General features: G+C 41.9%; 1 protein-coding gene across 1 annotated transcript in view; it reads right to left on the reverse strand.

The window, feature by feature from the left end:
• Positions 1 to 5,776, reverse strand: part of LOC129679707 (C-type lectin domain family 2 member D11-like) — a 10,207-nt gene extending 4,431 nt beyond the window's left edge. Inside the window, exon 1 of the mRNA XM_055611083.1 lies at positions 5,606 to 5,776. Within this exon, the coding sequence (XP_055467058.1) occupies positions 5,606 to 5,672 (67 nt within the window). The 5' untranslated portion in view covers positions 5,673 to 5,776. The remainder of the gene's footprint in view (positions 1 to 5,605) is intronic.
• Positions 5,777 to 23,540: the final 17,764 nt, after the last annotated feature.

Consider the following 23,540-nt stretch of genomic DNA (forward strand, 5'->3'; position numbering starts at 1 on the left):
AAAGTTTGAAGTCAATCTGGACTACATAAAAATTGGTCCTAAAGATAATTAATTAAATAACAACATACATGTAATAGAACACACTGACATACCTAATGGGTGATATATGAGATACTGTGTATATGCCTGATGCCTGAGGACAGCAGAAGAGGGCCTTGAATACCCTGGAACTGGAGTTACTGACAGTTGTGAGGGGCCATGAGAGTACTAGGAACTGAGCCTAGGTCCTGAGCAAGAGCAGACAATGCTTTTAACCACGTGCCATCTCTACAGCCAAGGTAATTTTCAAGTTGCATGAAAAGGCCAAAAAACAGCAGAACAATTTAGAAAAAAAAAAAAAAAAAGGCCAAATTTGCAGAAACAACACCACCAAATCAGAGTGACAGAATCAAAGACATAAGTTTGGTTTTAGCAAAAGTGCTGACACATAAGCCAAAATATTAAAGTTAATATTAATAATGATAACAACCATAATAATAACAACCAAGATAATAATAATAAAATGAAAGACAAAAATAATAAAACTTGAGAAACAAGTCGAACATTTGGGCCTGACTTATCATCTTCCCAGAAGGATGACCTGGCCCCCTGTGCACAGGGCATGCTGGCCCACTCTTGCTTCTTCCTGCCTGCACCTTCCACCTGTCTTTGCAACACAGAATGCTGAGACAGTCTCTGTATTCATATGCTAAAAGCTCACATCTCCTACCTCTGTAAGAGGTAACCCAAACATGAACCATGGGACTATAAAACTATCTGAGGAAAAGAGAAAAAAAAAAATCTCTGTGAACTTGTCTTGACTAAAAATGTCTGAAGTATAATACCAAAATTCTTATCCACTTTAGAAAAAAAAAATGAAACATTTAGACTTTGGACTAATTAAAAAAATCTCCTTCCTGAGTTCTGCAAAGAGGATTTAAAAAATAATATCTGCAAGACATAGATCAAAAAGAGGTTATGTATAAAACATCTTGAGAGTTCTGAGAACTCAATGATTAAAAAAAGAAAAAAAGAATAAGAATGGGTCAAATACTTAAATATACACTGGTTATCAAAGATCATGCATTGAATATGTTCATTATTACCAGGTTTGGGAAAAGACAGTTGAAAACACATCATGAGTTTGTTAAAATGAAAATATACTCACTGTTTGCCCTGGCCCTGCTACCTTCATATTCTCACAAGAGAAATGAAAACCTGTGTTTGCCTCACATGAGCATTGACAGCAACTTTAGAGATTCTTATAAAAAACTAAAAATGTTTTTTTTAATTCACATTTTGCCATAGGCCAAATATCCTCCAACACTGAGGATGTCAACAATATTCTTGAGCACCGGAGCAAGGGCATTAAAAAGACAAAGTGGACCATATGCTTGCCCTTGTTCATCTCTGGCTCTGTGTCCACAGCAAGCTCTAGAGTCAGGAACCATAAAACCAGCTGTCCTGCTGCTTATCCTACAAGGCTGATCAAACAGTTGTAGGTTTACTTTTTTGTGTGAGTGTGTGTTTGCATGTGTGTTTTTGATAGCTCTAACTGTCACCAACTTGTTTTTGCTTCAGCTAATTTAATCCACATGTTTTCCATTAGCTTCTTTTTTTAAACTTCTGCAGATTAAAAGCAGATGAGGTATTTTGAGCTGCTTTTGTGTTTCTGAATCCACAACCGTTCTTAGACCAATGATGCTTAGAACGTGGTCTCTTTCAATCAAAGGGCAATCGTTTGTATTTGACACACAACTGAAGCCTGTGGGTGACTATCAGACTGCAGGAATCCATGTGAACAGCTTCTGAAAAGGCAAATGTCAGGCCAAGGGTGACTATTCTTTGGGAAGAGAGGAAGGGAGTGTCTGGGAAAAGTCTGCAAAGGCCCTGAGAAAAATTTAGGTGGAGTTATAGGACTGTATTTCATTGTGATAGAGCAATAATTATTATATGTTTTCAAAACTCATAAAAACGTACACAAAATGAACTGAACTTAAACAAAACTGAATCTAAACTCTACTCTTGAAAAAGCTCCCACTGACTTTAACCACTGTATTTACTCACTTTTCCACATCTCCACGACAAAAGGAGCCTGTGCTTAAACTAAAAAGTGGACAATGCTCAAGATTAGAGGATTTTAAGCATCATATAATGCCCTTTGTATTTTGGCTACATATAAAATTCTCAACATTTATTTTTTTTCATTGTTTGTTGAGGTGATCTTTCTTCACATTGCATCAAAGTGTTTCTCTATTTTCTTGTTTTGTTTTCTAAGACAGGGCTTCTTTATATAAGACCTTGGCTGTCCTGAAACTCACTTCCTGGACCAGGCTGTCTTTGAACTCACAAACATCTGCTTACCTCTGCCTCCTAAGTGCTGGGATTAAAGACTCTGTCATCACACCTGGCATGTCTCTGTATTTTCTCTCTTTTTTTAACTTTAATTATATAAATATATATATATTTATATTTATTTATACATATATATTTATTTATACATATTTATATATATATTTATTACAATGCATTCACTTTTTATCCCCTCTGCAGCCCCTTCCCTTGGCTCCTTCCAGTCCCCCACCCTTTTTCTCCCCCTATGCCTTTTCCCTAGTCCCCAGATAAGAGTGGACCTCCTTGCCTTCTATCTGAAGCAAGCTTATTAGGGCTTATCAAGGCTGGTTGCATCTTCCTCCTCCAGACTGCACCTCCCCCTACCCCAGGAGGAGGTGATCAGCCAGCCAGCCACTGAGTTCATGTCATAGACAGCCCCTGTACCCCTTACCAGGGGTAAACCTACTTGGAAAATGAGCAGGCAAAGGGCTTCCTTTGAAATTGAGGTCTAGGTCCTCCCCATGCATGGCCCTCAGTATAATATAATATAATATAATATAATATAATATAATATAATATAATATAATATAATATAATATAATATAATATAATATAATATAATATAATATAATATAATATAGAATAAACATACTAAAGTCTATAGCCCTAAAGAAGCTAAACAACAAGGAGGACCCTAGGGAGGATGCTTAATCCTCATTCAGAGGGGCAAACAGGATAGACATCAGAAGTAGGAGAGGACAGGGAACGGGACAGGAGCCTTCCAAAGAGGGCCTTTGAAAGACTCTACCCGCCAGGGTATGGAAGGAAATACTGAGACTCATGACCAAACTTTGGGCAGAGCATAAGAATCCTTATGGAAGAAGAGGGAGATGGAAGCACCTGGAGGGGACAGGAACTCCACAAGGAGAACAACAGAGCCAAAATACTTGGGCCCAGAGAGGCCTGCAGAGACTGATACTACAACCAAGGACCAAGTCTTTTCATGTCCAGTTCATGAGACCCCCAAAGACCACAAGGAATCGACTCTGCTGCAAAACACATGAGGGTATATTAGATACAAGCTCAAGCCTGGGTCACAAAACTTCCTGTGGAAGCAGTATAGACAGGGCAAGAGTGGTGGGGCAGTCTATGGGAACAGGGTTTTTAAAGGGAAAAACTGCAGGCAGGGAGTTACATGTCTTGGCGTTACATGATTGGGTAAGGGAAATAGACCTTTGAAATGATTGGTTTACTTTAGGCGCCAAGTCCATAAACGGTTCTGGCCCGGCCATCTGGACCAGTTTCCAAGCAACTGTATTTCTAGTGGGCAGGAAAAGAATGTGGTAAATGCCATTCTACCATTCAGGTGGCTGGACATGTCTCCATCTGGCTGGCCTTCATTCAGGCTTGCGCTTTAAACCTTAAACCAATACCCAAAAAACTAATTTTTATTTCTTTGGTCTCTCAGTCTTTGTGTTTTCAATTGTTAATTCTGTACTGTCAAAGAGCTAAGTGCTGGCAGGTATAAATATATCTTACCAGCTGTTTGGGAGAGTAGAGAGGAAGCAGGCAATATTTACCATAAAGAGGTGACAGCTCTGGTGTCAAAGGCACAGTAGGAGGGAGTTCACAGTAAAGTATAGTGTTCCTGAGAATAGCTGAGGGGTTCTAATGCATTCTCCATAATGAAACAAGAAAGGTGTGTGTAAGTGTAAAATGTCAATTAAAAAAAGAAAGAAAGAATAAGCAACTATACTAGAGGGTTTAGGACTGAGCTAAAGAACATTACCTGATATGTCTTCTGGAAGACTTCAAGCATCAAATGCCCCAGGTTCACACAGGATTCCACACCACACATTTCTTATACGGTATTACGAGTAAGATTTACCGATAATCCTCTGTTTTTACACATGTAAAATTTCTGATACTGTCTTTTTCATTTTGATACACAAATGGTAATTTTGTCATCCATGTTTCTCATGCTGTATACACGTATCTCCTTCTCAATTCAAATGCCTCTTATAACACAGTTTGAGCAAAACTTTCATGTCTTTATTAGAAAGCAATGTTGAAAATGATCTCTTAAAAAAAAAAAAACAAGGAAAGGAAACATTGTTGGCCTAGATTTTAGCTTTATTTAAAATAAAAAAAAATAATAATAACTTCAGTGCCAAAACCAGTTGCAGTTTCAAAAGAGTAAAGTTGCCCAAAAACAAAAACCCTCCAGTTACACAAGAGGTGCACTTTAGACATGAGCTCCCCATTCACAGCAGAAAATGTTCTCGTTGGGTAAGCATTTGGATTTCAAAAGTCAACCCTGCTGAGGCAGAGGGAGTAGGAGCTCCAGGCCAGCTTGGGAGAAGGTATGAGACTTTGTCAAACAATCAGTCAGTCAATTATCGATCCATCATCATCATCATCATCATCATCGGCATTAATAATAATAACAACAATAGTAATTTCAGTTAGGAGAATTCTTGGTTTAAGTTATGAGCATTAACATTTGCCATGAATTTAGTATTTTGGTAAATATCGGTTTTGTTTTCTCAAAATCCAATATTCTCTCCTTAAATGAAAAAAATATAAGGTGAAGGAACAGGGAAGAGGAAAAAAAGAAGATAAAAGGATGAAATATAATGAAGCACAGACATTTACAAAACAAAAGAAACACAATTTTCTTTCCTTTCTGAAGATTAAAGTAGAGAACCTCATTATATCCTTTTTCTATTTTTTACTGTGAGCTCAAAATGCAAAGGATTTGGTCCTGGGTGGGTTCAGCCCCCACCCTATGCCACCCCCTTACAGTTCTTTTTTAATTAAAGCAGATCTCCAAAGCACAAGCCCCAGCTTCCCAGGCAACTTCTGTCACTGAGCACAATGCAAAGCTGTTGCTTGAATTTCCTTCACTCATAATGGGACATAGAGAGCAAGCCTGTCCTACAGCAACCTGACATAATCTACCAGAGTGTAATTTACCAGATCCCTGAGAAAAGAGTGGACGAGCAAGCCAAGTGCAAAAACAAAAAGGAAAACAAAACAAAAGCTGTGTCTGTGGCTCTGGCTCTTGTAAGGTAAGTCACTGTTCTTTTCTCTTGCTAAGGAACTATTCAAGTATTATATCTCCAGTAGTATAACTACTGTAACAACCTCATAGCTAATCCTATCTGCAGCCTCTCCTTTCCTCAGAGATCCACTGTGACAGGCTCACTGGCATGAGATTCAGCTCCTCTGCTGTCCTTTCCCCGCTGAAGCACCTCTCTGCTCTTGTAGTTTGCTCAAATTCTATACATACCCATCTGTCCCTCCTGCAGGCAGTCTGTGGCAGTGAGCATGCCCACAGATGTGTCTGGGGTTCCCATTTCAGAGCTGAGAAGCTGAGCTTCAGCTACGGGAAGACTGAAACTTGGGGAGGAAATTGGTTGCCTATTTGTGTGCTGTGTGGGAGGTCCTAGTATGATAAAAGCCTGCTTTGTTGGATGGGAGTAAGCAGTATGCGAGCAGCCTGCTTAACTGGCAAAATTGCTTTGCCTTTTCTAATCTCATGAATTTATGAAACACAGTCACAAGATAGGAGAGAAACTGTCACATGGAATTAAGTGAACTACAGTGAAATAATGAAACTGCTAAGTGCCGTAGACAAAGAGCTTTAACTGGAGGGTGGAATAAGGGAGACCAGCTTTATTGTCCCACAGGAATCAACTTGGGAAGAAAAGACAAAAACGTAAGGAAATATAATTACCAACCCTTTCCTGCCCTGAATATCACACACCAGACAGTGACCATCTGGGTGGGTCGCTGCAGCTCTGAGTTTGAGGGCATTGTTGAAGAAAGGGCACCCAGGGTGAGGTCAGGGGGTTCTGTGTGCTAAGGGGAAGAATCTCTAGGAGACAGAGTCAGGATTGAGAGAGCCGGAGGCCCTCAGTGTCCATAGTCAATGCTAAACTTAGTTCTTACCTGTCAGGGAAGAAGAGACTGTTAATTCTGGAGCCAATTATAAGTGACTCAGGACCGTGGCTCAGGCTGTCTCATACAACATGATCACATACGGAAATGTTTTTGTCAGTGGTGTGGGGACAGAAAGATCATGCCCACTGGCACCTTCCTCAGGTGATACAGCAAAGTCCAGCGGCAGAGTAGTGGTATCACGTTTGCACTGTGAGCACAAGCAGTACTGGAGCAGAGGCTCATTGCTTAAGAGCACTTGTTGGTCTTGCAGAGGACCATGATGCCATGGGTGTGACCTATGGGCATAGGGGCGTGACTGCTCACACTCATAAAACAATTTCAGCTCCAGAGGATCAGACACCTCTTCTGGCCTCTGCTGCACTTCTGTGGAACATAGACATATATGTAGGCAGAACTTTTATGTACATAAAATTTTTAAATAAAATATTTAAAAAATTTAGAGTGAGGAAAACCCTTACTCAACCACTAAACACCTGCTCTACGGCTTAAAAGTAATTTTAAAAATATAACACATAACATTTTAAAAATGGATTGAGATTTCTTTAGTCTTATTTTGTACATATGGGTGTATTATCTGAATACGGTGTGTGTGCACCACATCCATGCCTGGTGCCTGAGGAGACCAGAAGACAGTGTTGGATTTCCCCTAACTGGAGTTACTGGCAGTTGTGAGCTAACACGTGAGTGGTGCATGGCACAGAACCCTGGTCTACCACCTGCAAGAGCCACCAGAACTCTCAACCACGGAGCTATCTCTCCAGCCCTCTACCCAAACTTCAGGGGTGATACGGAGCGAGTAGAAGTTAGACATATTTCTAGCAGGCAGACAGCTAGGAAGAGGAGCCTCAGCTAAGTAATAAGGTGGCCAGCTTCCATGATGGCAGCTTCTTCTTGACCTGAGACAAGAGCCTGGAAGCGTAAACAAAGGTCTGGAAGGCTTTTCATCTGGCCAGTAGAAAACCCGAGCCTTGACAAGCCCACCTGACAACTTCAAGGCCTGATCCTTCTCCCAGCTTTTTGCCTCTCTTCTCTCTCTCCTCCCATTCTTTTTCTCCCTCCCTCTCTCCCTTCTCCTTCCTCCTCCAGCCTCTTGCACCCAACTTCCCTCTCCCTTCCAAACTCCAGATCGCTAGTAGCTATATACTATGAGCCATTATAAAATCCTGCTGGAATAGGGCCAGGCGCCATGCTGGCGCCATCTGGAAACTTTCCTGTTTCCTGGTTTAACTTTAAGTTTCTCTTTCTGAGCTCTCTGACTTAGAAATGAAACTGAACACAAGCAAAACTCACTGACCGCAAGGAGGCCCTAGCTGGAGGCCTCTTCCTCTAACTCCCAAGCCCTGAGCCAGAAATAAGTAACTGATCTACTTCAGACTGGAGCCTTGGCACAGTGACAAGGACCTTTGGTCCTTTCTTATCAAAGGTTTGCAGCAGTTCTGGGAAACAGAAAGCCCTGGAGTGGCATAGGCAAAGTCAAATTCCTGGCCTGGACTTAGGAGATACATCGCCAGAAGCACAGAGACATTTAGACAGTGAGCTACTCTGTGAGACACAGTAAGGGTGGACGCAAGTACCTGTCCATATGCGCAGACCCACGGAAGGCACACTGCCAAGAGCAAGACTGGCTCTGCTTCGTAGCAGAGACAACGTTTATTTCTACACTGGGCGTGTGCTTCCCACTGGAGCATGTTGACCAGAGGGAGATGGCTCAGTGGAAGGACAGCAAATGCAGAGTCTCAGTGCCTTATGCTCAGTACTCCTGTGAGGCAGGAACTGTTCTTCAAGTCAACTCCAAAAGCAGGAAGACACAGAGCTTTGTGTGATGTTGTAAAATTGTTGGAACCTTAGGTCTCCAGGCAGGTAAGAGAGTCCATTCTCAAGCACAAGCTTTCCCTTAAAGCCTCTTTTCTACCACTGTGACAGTATTAGAAATAACACAGTGCTGCAGTTTTGCTGCAGTTTGTCCTTGACTCTCAGGAGCATTAGGAAAACAGTGCGACTTTATTCCCTGAAAAACATTTTTATTGTACAATGAATAATTATATCCAATAGTTATATTCACCTACTTGAAACATTGGAGAGTTTACCCATCGGCCCCTTAAAAATTATTTCACTGACTACTTCCCTTACTACTACAGCATATGTTAGGGAACCTGTGGTCAGGAGTCAGTCCTCTACTGCTTCCTTGGATTCCTGGGATCCAGGTCAGGTGGGCAGGCTTATGTAACAAGAGCCTTTAAGCCCTGAACCATCTCCCAGGCCCATCTCCTTTTTAAAAAATAAAACCATAACTTACTTACTATTTTCTGTCTTGGTTACAGTTTTGGAAGAAAGCTGCCTGCTCTTTATTTAATGAGTGCAAATAAAGAAGTGAGTGTTTCTTTGTGATTTATTATTAATTTCTCAATTTCTGAGGACAAATTACTTTTTCAGAACCAGGACTTCCTGGATGAGCAGTTAGGCAAATTTCCTTGAGTTCTGTTCCTGGGATCCAAACTGCGTGGCTCAGAACTGCCTTTAATTCCAGCTCCAGAGGATCTGTTCCGTGTCTTTGTGAGCACCCATACATACATACATACATACATACATACATACATACATACACATAAATCTTTAAGAAAGAAACAGAGAGGGAAGAAGGGGGAGGGAGGAAGGGAGAGAGAGATATAAGAGCTCCTTAAATATTCTAGGTTATCCCAATCCAACCTTACTCCAGTTACTGCTAAGTGTCCCCAAACACCCCATTAAGCCAGAGTCCTGGAGTTCTGAAGGATTGGGATTTTATTGTTTGGTTTTATTTTATTTTGAGGCAGCCCCAGTATTTGCAACAGGCCAGTTGCTTCATCCACCCAAGGACTTTTGGGGTCCTTTGTATTTCTTTTCTCTGCAGAGCTTTGCCAAATGAGAAATGCAAGTATATGCAATGTATTTCTCTTCAAAAGTAAGAAATCTGGATATCTAACCAACTCTAAATTCACTTTAAAAAGGCGTGGGGGTGGAAGACAGGGGTTTGTGGTGCATTCCTTTAATCCCAGCACTTGGGAGGCAGAGGCAGGTAGATCTCAGTGAGTTCAAGTTCGAGGCTGGCCTGGTCTACAGAGCGAGTTCAAGGAATTCCAGGGCTACACAGAGAAACCCTGTCTTGAAAACTCAAAAAAGGGAGGGGGAAAGAGAGAGACAGAGAGAAGGGGGCAGGGAATTATTGAGTCTGGGTGCAACATTAAAGGATTTTTTTTCTATTTTTTTTTCCTTTGGAAATTCCAAAGGACAAGGATCAGCTGTTGGATTGAATGACCATCATGCTGACCTTCCTTCAAATGGTTCTTTAGGAAGGTCGTGCCAGGTCCTGCCTATTTTCTGTAGTCAAGAAGAAAGAGAAAGACAGAGAGAAGAGAAAGTGAGAGAGGAGAGAGGGAGAGAGGAGAGAGAGAGAGAGAAATAATAAAGTACCTAGCACAATTGATCAATTCTGGAACCATGTTCAAAATCTTGTCCTCATAGGAAAGACATTATTATGCTCTGTAGGTAAGGATAAGGACATTGTAATAATTTTTTTAAAAGCTGTTGATCTATATAATGTTTATGGTTAGCCTTAAATTATCACAGCCATAACCTGCTATCACAAATGATAAGACACAGACACCTGTTAGATTTTATAATTGTCTCATTTATCATGGGCCGGACAGATATTTATCTTACACTGTCTTAATACCCTTATTATCCATCTCCCAACCCTCATCCAGTGTCATCGGCCTTAATGCTACTCATCTGGTGTACCTTCCATACATAATCCCATGGTACTGTTAGGTTCAGCAGGGAGCCTAACTACCAAAGAGGCTTGCTGTGAAGGAAACTCAGAGGAGGCCGCAATTGATGCAATTAGCAAGAGGTTCTTACTTACACCAGCACGCTGGGGCTAACTCTACATTTAGGCTGGAGTCAGCCCCGACTCTCAGTAGCCTCTAGTTTTTAAAGGGGTAGACGAAGGGGTTACAGGTTTGACATCATGGGAGCGGACATAGGGTCTATTGTGGGCACCAGGTCCGGTCAGCTAGACATCTCGGGTTTCTGATATGTGCAGATTCAGCTATTGTTAAAGGTGGGAAAAGGATCCGTACATTCTGTGGTCAGACTAGGCCATTGTTAAAGGTGGGAAAAGCAATCTGCTCATCCTGTGGTCTTTGAGAAACGGGGCTGCATGCCTTTAGTCAAAAGGTAAGGAGCTATTTGGGAGGGGAATTAGGATCATCTGGATCCATTGCTATTTCCTTCTGCAACCAGGTGGAGGTCTTCTCCTTATCTCCATCCATGCAGATGGCTAGGGTCAGGAGGGGCTATTACATTCTCCTGTTATCTGGAAGAGTACTGAGAGAATTCAAAAATACAAGTTATCAGGCTAGTCTGATTCTTTCAGTACTTGCTTTTATTTTTCATCTGGACCCTTCCACTCCATTATCGGAGTCCTTTCTCTCAGGCCACGTGGCTTTTTTCTCCACACTAACCCTCCTCGGCGTCCCCTTCTTCCTCTATTTCCTACTGTCTCCTGTGGAGTCTACTCACTTCTCTGGTCTTCCAAAGCACCGGAACCTTAGCCACGCCTATCTCATTCTGTCCTGACCAGGTACAGGCCATTTATTGAACCAATCAGGCATAATGTCTTAGGCAGGTTTACACAAACAAGGATGGGTGGATCTGATGGTCAATAACCAGATCTTGAGTGCCACTAATTAGCTTTAGAGCAACCTCCAACAAGACATGTAGCTTCCTCAATTACTATCTTGTTTTTAAGACAGGTTCTCTCACTGAGCCTGGAACTCACAGGTCAAACTAAGCTAACTCACCAGCGAGTCTGAAGGATCCAGGAGGCACTACTCCCTGGAACTCATGTTACCAGGCTCAGCTTTCCTATGTAGGCTCTGAAGGGCAGAATTCACATCCTCACACTTAGATGGCAAGTACTTCTGACTGAGCCATCCCCCCAGGCCCTGAAGATGCTGTTTAGGAAAAACATACAGAATATGTTCTTTGCCTTTTGAATGAAATCGTTGTGTGCAAAAGTTGTTAGGAGCTGTTTCAAGAACTGGCCCCATTCTCCATTCCTGATTGCCAACTTGAACAGATGGTAAAATTTGTATGAAGGGTAACTCTTATGTGAAGTGCTGGGTGATAAAAGGGTTGTGATAGTAAGTATTGTTAGGAATAAAAAGCTAGCCGGACCTGGAAGTCTGACATCTGCAATCCCAGCACTGAAGGGGTAGAGGGCAGAGGATCAAGGAAAACTGAGGCTATGTAACACACTGTATCAAAAACCCAAGAAAACAAAATAATAACAATTTCCTTGTTTTTAATTGATGAGTAGTATCCCATTGTGTAAATGTACCACAATTTCTATATCCATTATTCAGTTGAGGGATATCTAGGTTGTTTCCAGATTCTGGCTATTATGAATAAAGCTACTATGAACATAGTTGAGCAAATGTCCTTATTGTACGGTTGAACATCTTTCAAATTTATGCCCAGGAGTGGTTTAGCGGATTTTGGGGTAGCACTATTCCTAATTTTCTGAGAAAGGGCCAGATTGATTTCCAAAGTGGTTGTACAATTTGACATTCCCATCAGCAATGGAGGAAGGTTCCCCTTTCTCCACAACCTTTCCAGCATGAGTTGTCCCTTGAGTTTTTGATCTGAGCCATTCTGATGGGTATAAAGTAGAATCTCATGAAGTTTTCAGGCAAATTGGAAGGAACTAGAGAAGATCATCCTGAGTGAGGTAACCCAGAAGCAGAAAGACACATATGGTATATATCCACATAGAAGTGGATAGTAGCCATATAATATAGGATAAACATACTGAAATCTATAGTAAAAGAAGCTAAACAAGAAGGAGGATCCTAGGGAAGGCTTAATCCTCATTCAGAAGGGCAAACAGGATAGACATCCTGTAGGAAAAGACAGGGAACAGGACAGGAACCTTTCACAGGCGGGCTCTGAAAAACTACCCAGCAGGGAATCAAAGCAGATACTGAGACTCATAGCCAAACTTTGGGCAGAGTGCAGGGAACCTTATGGAAGAAGGAAGGGGGAGATAAAGAGCTGGAAGGGACAGGAGCTCCACAAGGAGACCAACAGAGCCAAAATAAATCTGGGCTCAGGGGTCCTGCAGAGACTGATGAATCAACCAAGGGCCATGCACGGAGAGGACCTAGACACCCTATTCAGATGTAGCCCCTGGCAGTTCAGTCTCCATGTGGGTTTCCTAGTAAGAGGAGCAGGGGCTGTCTCTGACATGGACTCAGTGGGCCAGCTCTTTGATCACCCCCCCCCCCGACAAGGTCACCAAACTAGGCCACAGAGAAAGAAAATCCAGACAGTCCTGATGAGACTGGATAGGCTAGGGTCAGATAGTAGGGGAGGAGAACTAGGGGAGGGACATAGAGGGGAAAGGAGGGAGGGTAGAAGTGGGAGGAGATGAGAGAGGGGGCTACAGCTGGGATACAAAGTGAATGAATTGTAATAAATAATAATAATAAAGAAAAAATGTTTTTTAAAAAAGAATCTCATTGGGTTTTCTTGATCTGCCTATGGTAACACACCCAGTTGTTGGGAGCATTGAGGTTCTTATGTTCACAGATAAGCACTAGTAGAACCAGGATTGTTAAACATGCAGCCTTGTCTCTTCAAAGGAAGATATAGATATATATATATATCTATATCTTCTATTTTCTACCCAGAAATCTGGAAATGGATATGGTTAATAACCTGGTGATCCCTGTGCTGTCCAGGACCATTATCTTGAGCACTGTTTCTCCTATGGGAGATGTCACATGTACTTTAGAAATGGGAGCAGTGGTGGTTAATAGCCTAGGTGACGCCTGTGCTATCTGTATGACCATGACCACATCAGATCCTCCTCCGCCAGACCCTGAGGATGTCACATGTAGTTAATGTATAGAACCCATCCTTATGAACGAAGTCCACGTACTTTACAAAGAGTTCCGATGTAGTCATGCCTTAAGCTTTACTCTGCATATAGGATTGAGTTAATTGCCACCAGGAAACTTTTGTCTAAAATTGTGCTGTGTTTAAATATGCCTAAAATAATCGTCCTGGTGTCAGACCCTAGAAGCCTGAGCGAACACCACCTACTGAGCCATGCTGAACTAGACCTTCTTATCTCCCGTGGATGGCTTTTCCCCTGCTCATGGGGGTCACAGAGAACCCATGCTTGATTTCTCTAATAATCATGGTCATAGCAGTTACAGTGTATTCATGACTAGTTTTCCTTAAAATAATATTACCTGAGGCATACTCATCAAACAACGGAGCCAGAGTACAGAAAGGTGACAAAACACTGAAAGTAAATATTTACCAGAATCCACATCACCAAACAGAAAACAGGCCAGTAAGCCAACAGATTAGCCATAGGACACACCAAATGCACACACACACAAAATATATTTTCTCAGTGTCAGTCACATGTAAACAGCTGAAATCCATGTACATCATTTTGCTAATATGGTGAAAATTAACCTCATAAAATTACAACATAACCTCCAATGTCCAATCCAAATGGATATTGATGAGTTTTTTTTAAACATACAATTTAACATGTCACCTTCTGTACTACTTTAATAACATTTAGAAATAAGCACATAACCCTGCTGAGAATATCCCACAATGGCTTCGTTCGTTCTCTAGAGTTTATGTCAGTGAGACCAGATACTATCACGAAAATCACTGAAACAAAGTGGGGGCTGGGGAGATGGCCCAGCTGTTAAGGAGAAGTCTCACAACCAAAAGGACCAGGGTTCAGTTCTCAGCACCCATGCTTGCTGCTCCATGCTTTGAAAGGCATGGTGTTCATACCAAATGAACAACTGAATGAATCAATAAGTTAATATGTAAGTCTGCACACCTCTGTGGCATGAAAGCTTTTATATGTATAATGTATACTTATAATATTTTATATAATACAATAATATTATATTATATATTTAAAAACAGGCATGGTGGCATATGTGTTAGATCAGGGTCGAAGCAGGCTGTCCTTTAATCAGAACAATGAAGGACACCAGTTTTCTGCAGAAGTGGAGACCATGTGCCCAGGCACAGGGGACTCGAGGCTTTGTAGGGCAGCTGTTTCTGTTACTACGCTTTGTTGTCAGGCAGGTTTTCTTATGGTTGTGCTGAGTCCGGAGTTTCATAGCTCATCTGAGATTTCTTGTTTTAGGTCATCATCCTTCAATCCAGATCCGAGGAGAGATAAATGAAAGGGGCAATTCATTTTCTCATTGGCTTTTTTTTTTTTTTTTTTTTTTTTTTTTTGTGAGAGAGGGTTAAGGGAGAGGGGCAGGCTGACTGTCCCAGGGTCCATAGGTCAGGTTGACTTCATAAGCAGGAATAGAGTTTTAACTTGAGTAGCTGTGTGTATCCCGTGACTGCTATCATATACTTCTGGAGAAATCTTTGAAAACAGTTAATCAGACAGAGGGCTATAGTTAGTGAGATAAAAACTAAAGATTAGAGGACCCATTGGGGGACATGGCCAGGGTAGCCATTGTCCTAACATGGACCGGGTGGTGGCAGCAATTTAATCCAGAAAGAACTTCATTAAAATGTTTAAAAGACAGGATAAAAACATAATGTGAGAATAATAATGAGGAAAGAGTGATGAACGGGAGGAGCCTGAAGCAGAAAAGTAGACATTTTCCCAGGAGATAGAAGACAGCTCTCCGTAGCCTTAAGAACCATCCATATCTGCAGACCCAGTTCCCTGCTGACTAAAACTTTTCACATGTAAAAATCTATTAAACACATACAGACTTTCCCCGTCATATTCTCTAGACAAATGTTTATAACAGCAATATGCATGGCACTGAGATCATCCTAGAAGCTGTAGGAAATCCGGAGATTCTCTAAAGCACACAGGGATAAGCACATAGGTTCAGTGTGAGTACCATATTTTGTAGAAGAGACTTGAGCTCATGTGCAGCAGTTCTGTAAGCAATCCTCTGTGGACAGTGAGCAATGCTGTGTGGTCAGAAGTGAATCAAGACCATCATGGAAGGAAACAGACAGTGCATTGGACTTGAGAATTAGGACCATGAATTATCATTCCTGCTGTGCAGGACATGCTGTGTTGCTGGACAAGAAGGCGGAAGCAAACACCATGGAAAATTTCAAGGCCACAAAGGCATTCTGAATATGAGAAGAACAACGTAATTGTATCAGCGAACACTAGTGTGACACAGAATGAATAAGCCCGGAAAATATGCCTAATGAGTCATGTTTCTTATTTTAAGAAGTGCATTATTTTGCATTTCTGTCTTTTCTCACTCTTTACACCCTTCAAATTCTAAGTGTTTTTTTTTGTAAACTATATTATCTTTATACAGTCATTATCTTGATGCTTTTTTACTTGTCTAGTAATCAGAACAATCATATTTCAAATTTATCAAACGATAAAATAATATAATGCAGTATTATACAATACTGGGGGCAATATGTTTAACCTCCATAAACCAGAAATTAGCTCATCTGTAAAATGACTGGACAATGTCGACTTCATAAACTTGTAGAATTTATAAAATAGTTCTCATAAATTCAAAGCAGAGCGTTTGCTACAACACACTATTCAAATGTGTGAAGTAATTCCTCCCTCCTCCCTCTCCAAGTTTCTTTTTTTTTTTTTTAACTGAAAATCAAAGACTATTTGGGTGATTTTAGAAATCACTACTTTTTCACACCAAGATGTAAGGAACTGCACTGACATCCTGCCCTGCTCAAGCTGTTCCCTAGGAGACCAGACTGATGGACCAGCCACTGATCACTGAAGAGGCCATGTGAAATATATTTCTGTGGAAGTATCTGCTTCAGGCATGTTTTGGTATCCGCAGAGTTCTAAGTTATGCCCACTGTCCAGACATTACAATGGCTTTGTCCTCAAGTTAATCTGAGCCTATCGAATGTCTCCCAAATTCCTTTCCACCTGTCCCCATTCTTCCTGCCTTGACCTCCACAGCACGCTAGGCATGCCCATTCCCCTACAACATCACAGCCATGTTCTCTTTTTACATTGGTAGGTCCAGCTCTCTACTCATCTCTCAGATTCTTAGCCTTGGTCCCCAGCATCTTTCAGGGCTGGGCTCCAGCATCATCTCTCAGGAAGACCTGCCTTGATTTCTCTCCTTGACATGATGCTGTCTATAATGGCAAAAATCTTAATTTCCTATATTATATGTCTATATGAGTGAGTATATACCGTGTATGTCTTTCTGCTTCTGGGATAGCTCACTCAGGATGATCTTTTCCAGTACCCACCATTTACCTGCAAATTTCATGATTTCTTAGTTTTTTTTATTGCTGAGTAGTATTCCATTGTGTAGATGTACCATACTTTCTGTATCCATTCCTCAGTTGAGGGGCATCTGGGCTGTTTCCAGCTTCTGGCTATTACAAATAAAGCTGCTACAAACATGTCTGAGCAAATATCCTTATTGTGTACTTGAGCTTCTTTTGGATATATGCCTAGAAGTGGTATGGCTGGATCTTGAGGAAGAGCTATTCCTAAATGTCTGAGAAAACACCAGATTGACTTCCAAAGTGGTTGTACAAGTTTACATTCCCACCAGCAGTGGAGGAGGGTTCCCCTTTCTCTACAACCTCTCCAGCATGTGCTGTCACTTGAATTTTTTATCTCAGCCATTCTGATGGGTGTAAGGTGAAATCTCAGGGTCATTTTGATTTGCAATTCCCTGATGACTAACGACATTGAACATTTCTGTAAGTGTTTCTCTGCCCTTCGATATTCCTCTACAGAGAGTTCTCTGCTTAGTTCTGTTTCCCATTTTTTAATTGGATTACTTGGTTTGTTGCTTTTTAACATCTTTAGTACATATAATATAGGATAAACCTACTAAAATCTGTACACCTGAAGAAACTAATCAAGAGGGAGAACTCTGGTGAAAATGCTCAATCCCCATCCAGAAAGGCAAAGAGGATGGACATCAAAAGAAGGAAGAAACAGGGAACAAGTTAGGAGCCTGACACAGAGGGCCTCTGAAAGGCTCTGCCCTGCAGACTCTCAAAGCAGATGCTGAGACTTATGTCCAACCTTTGAGGAAATTGCAGGGAATCTTATGAAAGAAGTGGGAGTTAGTAAGACCCGGAGGGGACTGGAGCTCCACAAGGAGAGCAACAGATCCAAAAAATCTGGGCACATGGGTCTTCCCTGAGACTGATACTCCAACCAAGTAGCATGCATGGAGATAACCCAGAACCCCTGCATAGATGTAGCCTATGACAGTTCAGTCTCTCTAGTGGGTTCCACAGTAATGGGAACAGGGACTGTCTCTGATATGAACTGATTGGCCTGCTCTTTGATCACCTCCCCCTGAGCAGGGAACAGCCTTACCAGGCCACAGCAGAAGACAATGCAGCTACTCCTGATGAGACCTAACAGACTAGGATCAGAAGGAAGGAGAGAAAGACCTCCTCTATCAGTGTACTTGGGGAGGGGCATGCGTGAAGAAGGAGAAGGAAGGGAGGGGTTGGGAGGGGAGGAGGGAGGGAACTACAGGGGGGATACAAAGTAAATAAAGTATAATTAATAAAAAAATTTAAAAATCTTAATTTCCATGTAAATGTTTTTCTTGCTGGCATTCAACACCACACAGTCTCTGGTACAGATGTTTAAGCATTGCAGACTTACCCAATCCTAAAAACCCTATGAGGAAAGGATGTGTTTACAGCTGGATCTTTATCTAGAGAAACACTGACACATAGTAGGTGGTTATTTCTGAATTAATGAGTGAATAAGCTCTGTACATTTCATCCAACCTACTCTCAAAGCAAACTTGTTATCATTTGGCCACAAAACAGGTCACAGCCCATGCTTCTCCTCCTGGTTTCGTTTGTTTCCTGAGAGACCTAATCATTGTGCTGTGCATTTCCCACGATTTGTGCTGCCTCCAGAGTGGCTCCAGGTTGTTTCAATTCACCACTAGGTCAGTGTTTTCTCTTCACTGGCTCTGCTGGCTTTACTCTTCTACTTTTGTCCTTCGGGCTTCCATCCAAGTGGGTGGTGTGTAGGATAACAATCACAATGAGGGCTAACAAGATGCCCTTGTGGTGTCTTGACTTTCCAAGGCCCTTTTACTTTACCTGAAGATTTTCCCCTATCCATAGGATAACTAAGTACTGTGCTCTTCTTCTTGTGATAGGACCATGCTACTACATAGAAAATGAAGCCCTGTACCACTACGTGCAAATCAAGTATCCCAACCCCTTGACCCCAGCAAATCAAACACAATCACCCTCGAAATCCCTCCCACTGCCAGAGGCTCATAAGTCTCTGATTTCATATAAACATACTGTTTGCATGCTGCGTGATACCATCAGCCTTCCATCTTGTGCACGAGATTCCTCATTTCCCTTGGGGGGAATGGGATTCACACCTCCCCCCTGGAGATTTTTTGCAGACAACCTGGGGCTTCTGGACTGCCAGGGATGCTTCCCCCAACAGACCTAGTCTCACTGAACCTGCCCTCAGGCTTGCTGGGCCTGGGCCTCTCCAGGCCTGTGTCTCTGCTGCAAGCCCACCAAAGGTGGACTTTTGCTTGCGTACCTGCTGTGCTTAGCACAGCGGCTTAACAAGAGTTGTGGCACTTTGGTATCGCCATAAGTTTTGGAATGCCCAAATTTCCATTGCCACCCACGATCTCATTCTTAAAGAGCTAAATTGCAGCACTCCATGGAAAACTTTTTCCACACCCTGGCCTAGTGCATAAGCATCTACTTAAAGTGCTCTAGCCAATCCTGAGAGAAATGGAACCCCCGCCGCTCTCCATCTGAAAGCCAAGGTGACTCAGAAATCAAACAGCTCTTTTAGCTCTTCCAAGAGAGGTGAGGACACAAGACAGAGATGGGGCACCAACAACCAACGAGGGAGGGCAAGAAGCTATGGCTCAGGGAGTCCAATCCAGCACTGCTGTCTCATCATAAAAGCCAAGACAGAACCAGAAAATGTTATCTGTAATTAACAAAGTGCTGTGGACCCAGTGTGGTCAGTTTGATAGTTACAAACACGAGCAAGAGCCAGTCTGAAGGCATACACAGTCTGTGAGACTGGCCTCCAGGAGCTTGACCATGTTCTCACAGGAAATATCACAAAACAAGTCCCTTAAGATCATAGGAGAGGAGAAGAAAAACAATTTTAAAATATAGGGCAGACCACTCTGCTATTAAAAAAAAAGAAAAAAAAAGTCTGCTCTTCTCTAAACTAAACAAAAAAATAACAACAACTACAAGAAAACCCTTGTAATCCAGAATCTAAGAGAGACTTATTACAGCACAACTGACCAGGCAACAGGAGCAACACATTCTAGTCAGCTCACTTTTTCTGGGGAAAACTCAACTTTACTTCATTCTAGCCTTCTGTGTTGAAGGGAAATGCCCGACCTCAGTTGCTCTAGTTGGACATAGCAGAAATAAAACTGAAGAAACACTGGGGAATCAATGGTCAGGGCACAAGGTAAGAAATACCCTGAGAACTTACCACCCTACCCTGTCCCTGCAGCTCACCAGAACACTAAAGGCTTCATGCTGCACTTACCACACATGGAGCTTTGTGTCTGGTTGTCTGGATAAATCAGGAGGTACTGCACAATGCAAAGCACATGACTGGAAGATCAGGAGCAATATTCAGAACCAGTCATGCCAGGGTCAATGAGACATCATCTCCTACACATTTGAAGACTTAAGTAACAAAGCAGCTTCCCCAATAAAAAAAAAATGAGGAAATGTTAAGTGTGGATGAGAATGTGGGGAAAATAAAATCATTATTTATTGCTCTGGGCAAAGGTAAAATGGTGTCACCACTGTGGAAAACTGTGGTGAGTACTCAAAAAGGAAAGAAAGAAAGAAAGAAAGAAAGAAAGAAAGAAAGAAAGAAAGAAAGAAAGAAACAAACAAACAAACAAACAAACAAACAACTTTTTTTGATGTTTTGAGATGGGGTTTCTCTATGTAGCCTTGGCTGTCCTGGACTCACTTTGTAGACCAGGCTGGCCTCAAACTCACAGAGTCCCACCTGTCTCTGCCTCCCTGAGTGCTGGGATAACAGGTGTATGCTACCATGTCTGGTTCAAAAGAAAAAAAAATTAAAGGAAAGAAAAAAGTAGTTGAACATGGTATCTACAACCCTATTTCTGGACATATAACCATAAGCACTGAAAGCAGGGTCTCTCTTATCTCCCAACCAAAACTAATCTTGAAACTGGATCCCATTGAGTAGTAATTAGAGGTGATGTGGACTCAATGAAGGAATCTACTACAGATATCTTGCCAAATGGTCATGTAGATAAACTGCTTTCTAATTCTTTATATCTCCATAGAAGAGTCACTTCTCCGTCTTGGTCAGAAAAGTCTGTTTAGGGAAAGGGTGTTGGGCAAAGAGGTGAAAGATGCTCCAAATTCTGAGAATAAATAACTGCTGAGGGCTCAACCTCAAACCAGACATCTATGCCATCTCCTCCAAGACCCAGAGAATAGTGTGGAATAGGGGTAGAGGGTCTGGCTGTAGGAGATGAAAGATGGGTAGGATGCTGTTTTCTGGACATAGCACGGCTATTGTAATCATGAACTCATAAGATTGCAAGGGAACATGAGGGCTGGGAGGAAAGAAGGAAGAAAGGAAAAGAAGGAAGAGAGGGAGGGAGGTAATAAGAGTGGAAGAGATGGAGGGATTTCATGGTATACCTGTAATATACTTCATGTTATAATATGCAAAAACTACTACATTTTACTAGAGACATATTCTGGAGCATGTCCAGTCTTAACATGTACAGAAATGAACATAATAGCCATACCTGCTAATGAATGTGTAATTATAGAATCTGCCTTTTCAGAACTTAATACAGTTGCCCATTGAAATCCTTCATCTGTATCTATGATATTAAAGTACATACTCTAGTTTTCCAAACTCCACAAAATAAAAGACACTCATTTGCCAATTTTCTTTCTGTGGGTACTTTTTGTAATCCCCATCTAGACAAAATTCTCTTTATTTCATCAAACATTTTTTATAAGGTATCTGCATCTGAATCAGCCAGTAAGATACAAACACACACACACAGATGCAACAAATCATATCCTCACGAATTCATGGCCATATTAGCCACATATGGCTTTAATATTCGTATTTGCCCTTCTGACCCTAAATGTTTGATCCATCTTGTACTTTGTTTTGCCTGAGATAAAATTCCAATCCCTAGAAGCTGAATATTTGCCTCCTGAAGAGGCCAATCTGGATGACAAGATTTTGATGAAATTATTGTTACATCTGCTCCTGTGTCTACTAAATCTTCAATTTCAATGCCATTTATTTGTATTTTTAACTTTTTGTCTCTGACCATTTATAGCAGTTTCCCAAAATGCTTACGTTCTCCTCTGTCTCATTTTTTTGTTTGTTTGTTTTATCTGCTGAAGCTGATCTGGACTTGCTTACATCTAGAGCAGTGTAGATTTTTAACAACAAGCATTACATCTTTTAGTTGTTCTGTGAATGAGTTTCCCAAATGCTGACAGGAATGATTGAATCAAATTTGACATTGGTGCCTGCAGAAGACTCCTTTGGGTGATTGCAAAGGGCTACCTTGCCTATTCTTTGTTGATCTGCATTCATTTGTTCAATGCCAAGCTTTGCCACACCTTCTGCGTATCCACAAGGCTCCAGCCTTAGTTTTGAATTTTCTCTTAAAAAAAAAAAAAAAAAAAAACCAAACATTGTTTATAGGAACGCCTTGCCTACAATCTCTATTCAAATGACCTTGCTTGCCACCATTAAAACATCTGACATTTTTATTTTTCTTAAAACGTTTAGAAATTACTTCTTCTATCAGAGTAGCCTCATAAATGTGAGATCTAATATCAGTCACAGTTTTAATCCATTTATCTATTTGTGCTGATATTGCCTTTAAAGGCCTAATCACCCTTTTGCATTCTGAAATAGCATTTTCAAAAGCCAAAGATTCCATTAGCATTTGCCTGACTTCTGAATTTGATACTATTCTCTTTAGAGTTGAATTCAGTCTTTGCAAACAATACAGTAAATGCTTCCTTTGAGCCTTGTGTAATTTTAGTACATGACACAGACCTCTTTACTGATTCTACAACCTTGTACCAAGCATTTAACGCTGCTAAAGTTCATCATACCAAGATGTGACTGTCAAATTCAAGCTGTCTTTGTAACTCAGCATATCAACCTTCACCTAGCCACTGATTCTGGGAAATATTAATACCACTAGCCCTGTGTCATTGTTTATGGAAGGCAGCAGGACTGGCCATGGGCCACCCAGTCTTTACCTGGAAAAGGTCTTGCAGACCAGCTGGTACGAGCTGCCATCACTGAACTGGGCTCAAGCCACAATTGCAGAGAGTTGTTGCATGCCCAGCTCTCTGGCACAGACAGAGTTGTGCGCCCCAGGGCAACAGAGACTGGGAGTCCCTGTCAGGAGTAAACCCCACAGGGAAGGAAGGAAACGGGGACCCAAATTAGATCATCCAGTATACCCCTGGAAAATGTCCCGCAGACTAGCAGGTGGGCGTGCTGCCAGCCCAGAGACCTGTGCTGTACCAACTATTTCTCACAGACAGATCTGTGCGCCCCAGGACACCAGAGACTTGGAGTCACTGTCGGGAGAAATTCTCACAGGAAACGAAGCTAAGAAGATGGACTTAGGCCATCCAGTATATCCCCAGGAAAGGTCCCGCAGACTGGCCCAACCCAGGGACCTGCTGTGCACCAGATAGCCTGCTGTTACCAGGAGAGTGGTACTCACCCGCCACAGATTACCACTTGGGTACTGGGGCATAGAGCCCCAACCTCAGACCTAAAAAAGCCCGGGATCCCTGAGATCAACCCCCAGAAACTGCTCCAAGGGGCAACCAGTTATCCCTAACAAAACTGACAAAACCAAGGGACACACAGGTTACAGCAGCAGCTCACTAAATTTATAGCAAGAAACCCAGAAGCAGGGCAGCTGTCTCCTGGACTTCTCTGGGTGAGAGGAGAGCCCTCTCGACTAACAAGGATCACAGTTACCACTCAGGTCTCTATGCCTGAGGTGAGCTGTGGCAACTCCTGAAAAACACCGGCCATACAGTGACTAAACCCAAAAAGTTGAGGAGGCTTCCTTCAGGAAAAATCATCTTCCTGCCAAGGGGATTCTCTTCATCACAGGATCCCAGGAACCACCAGAAAC

This window comes from Psammomys obesus, unplaced genomic scaffold (genome assembly GCF_907164565.1).
Source record: "Psammomys obesus unplaced genomic scaffold, mPsaObe1.curated_primary_1811, whole genome shotgun sequence".
Lineage (NCBI taxonomy): Eukaryota > Metazoa > Chordata > Mammalia > Rodentia > Muridae > Psammomys > Psammomys obesus.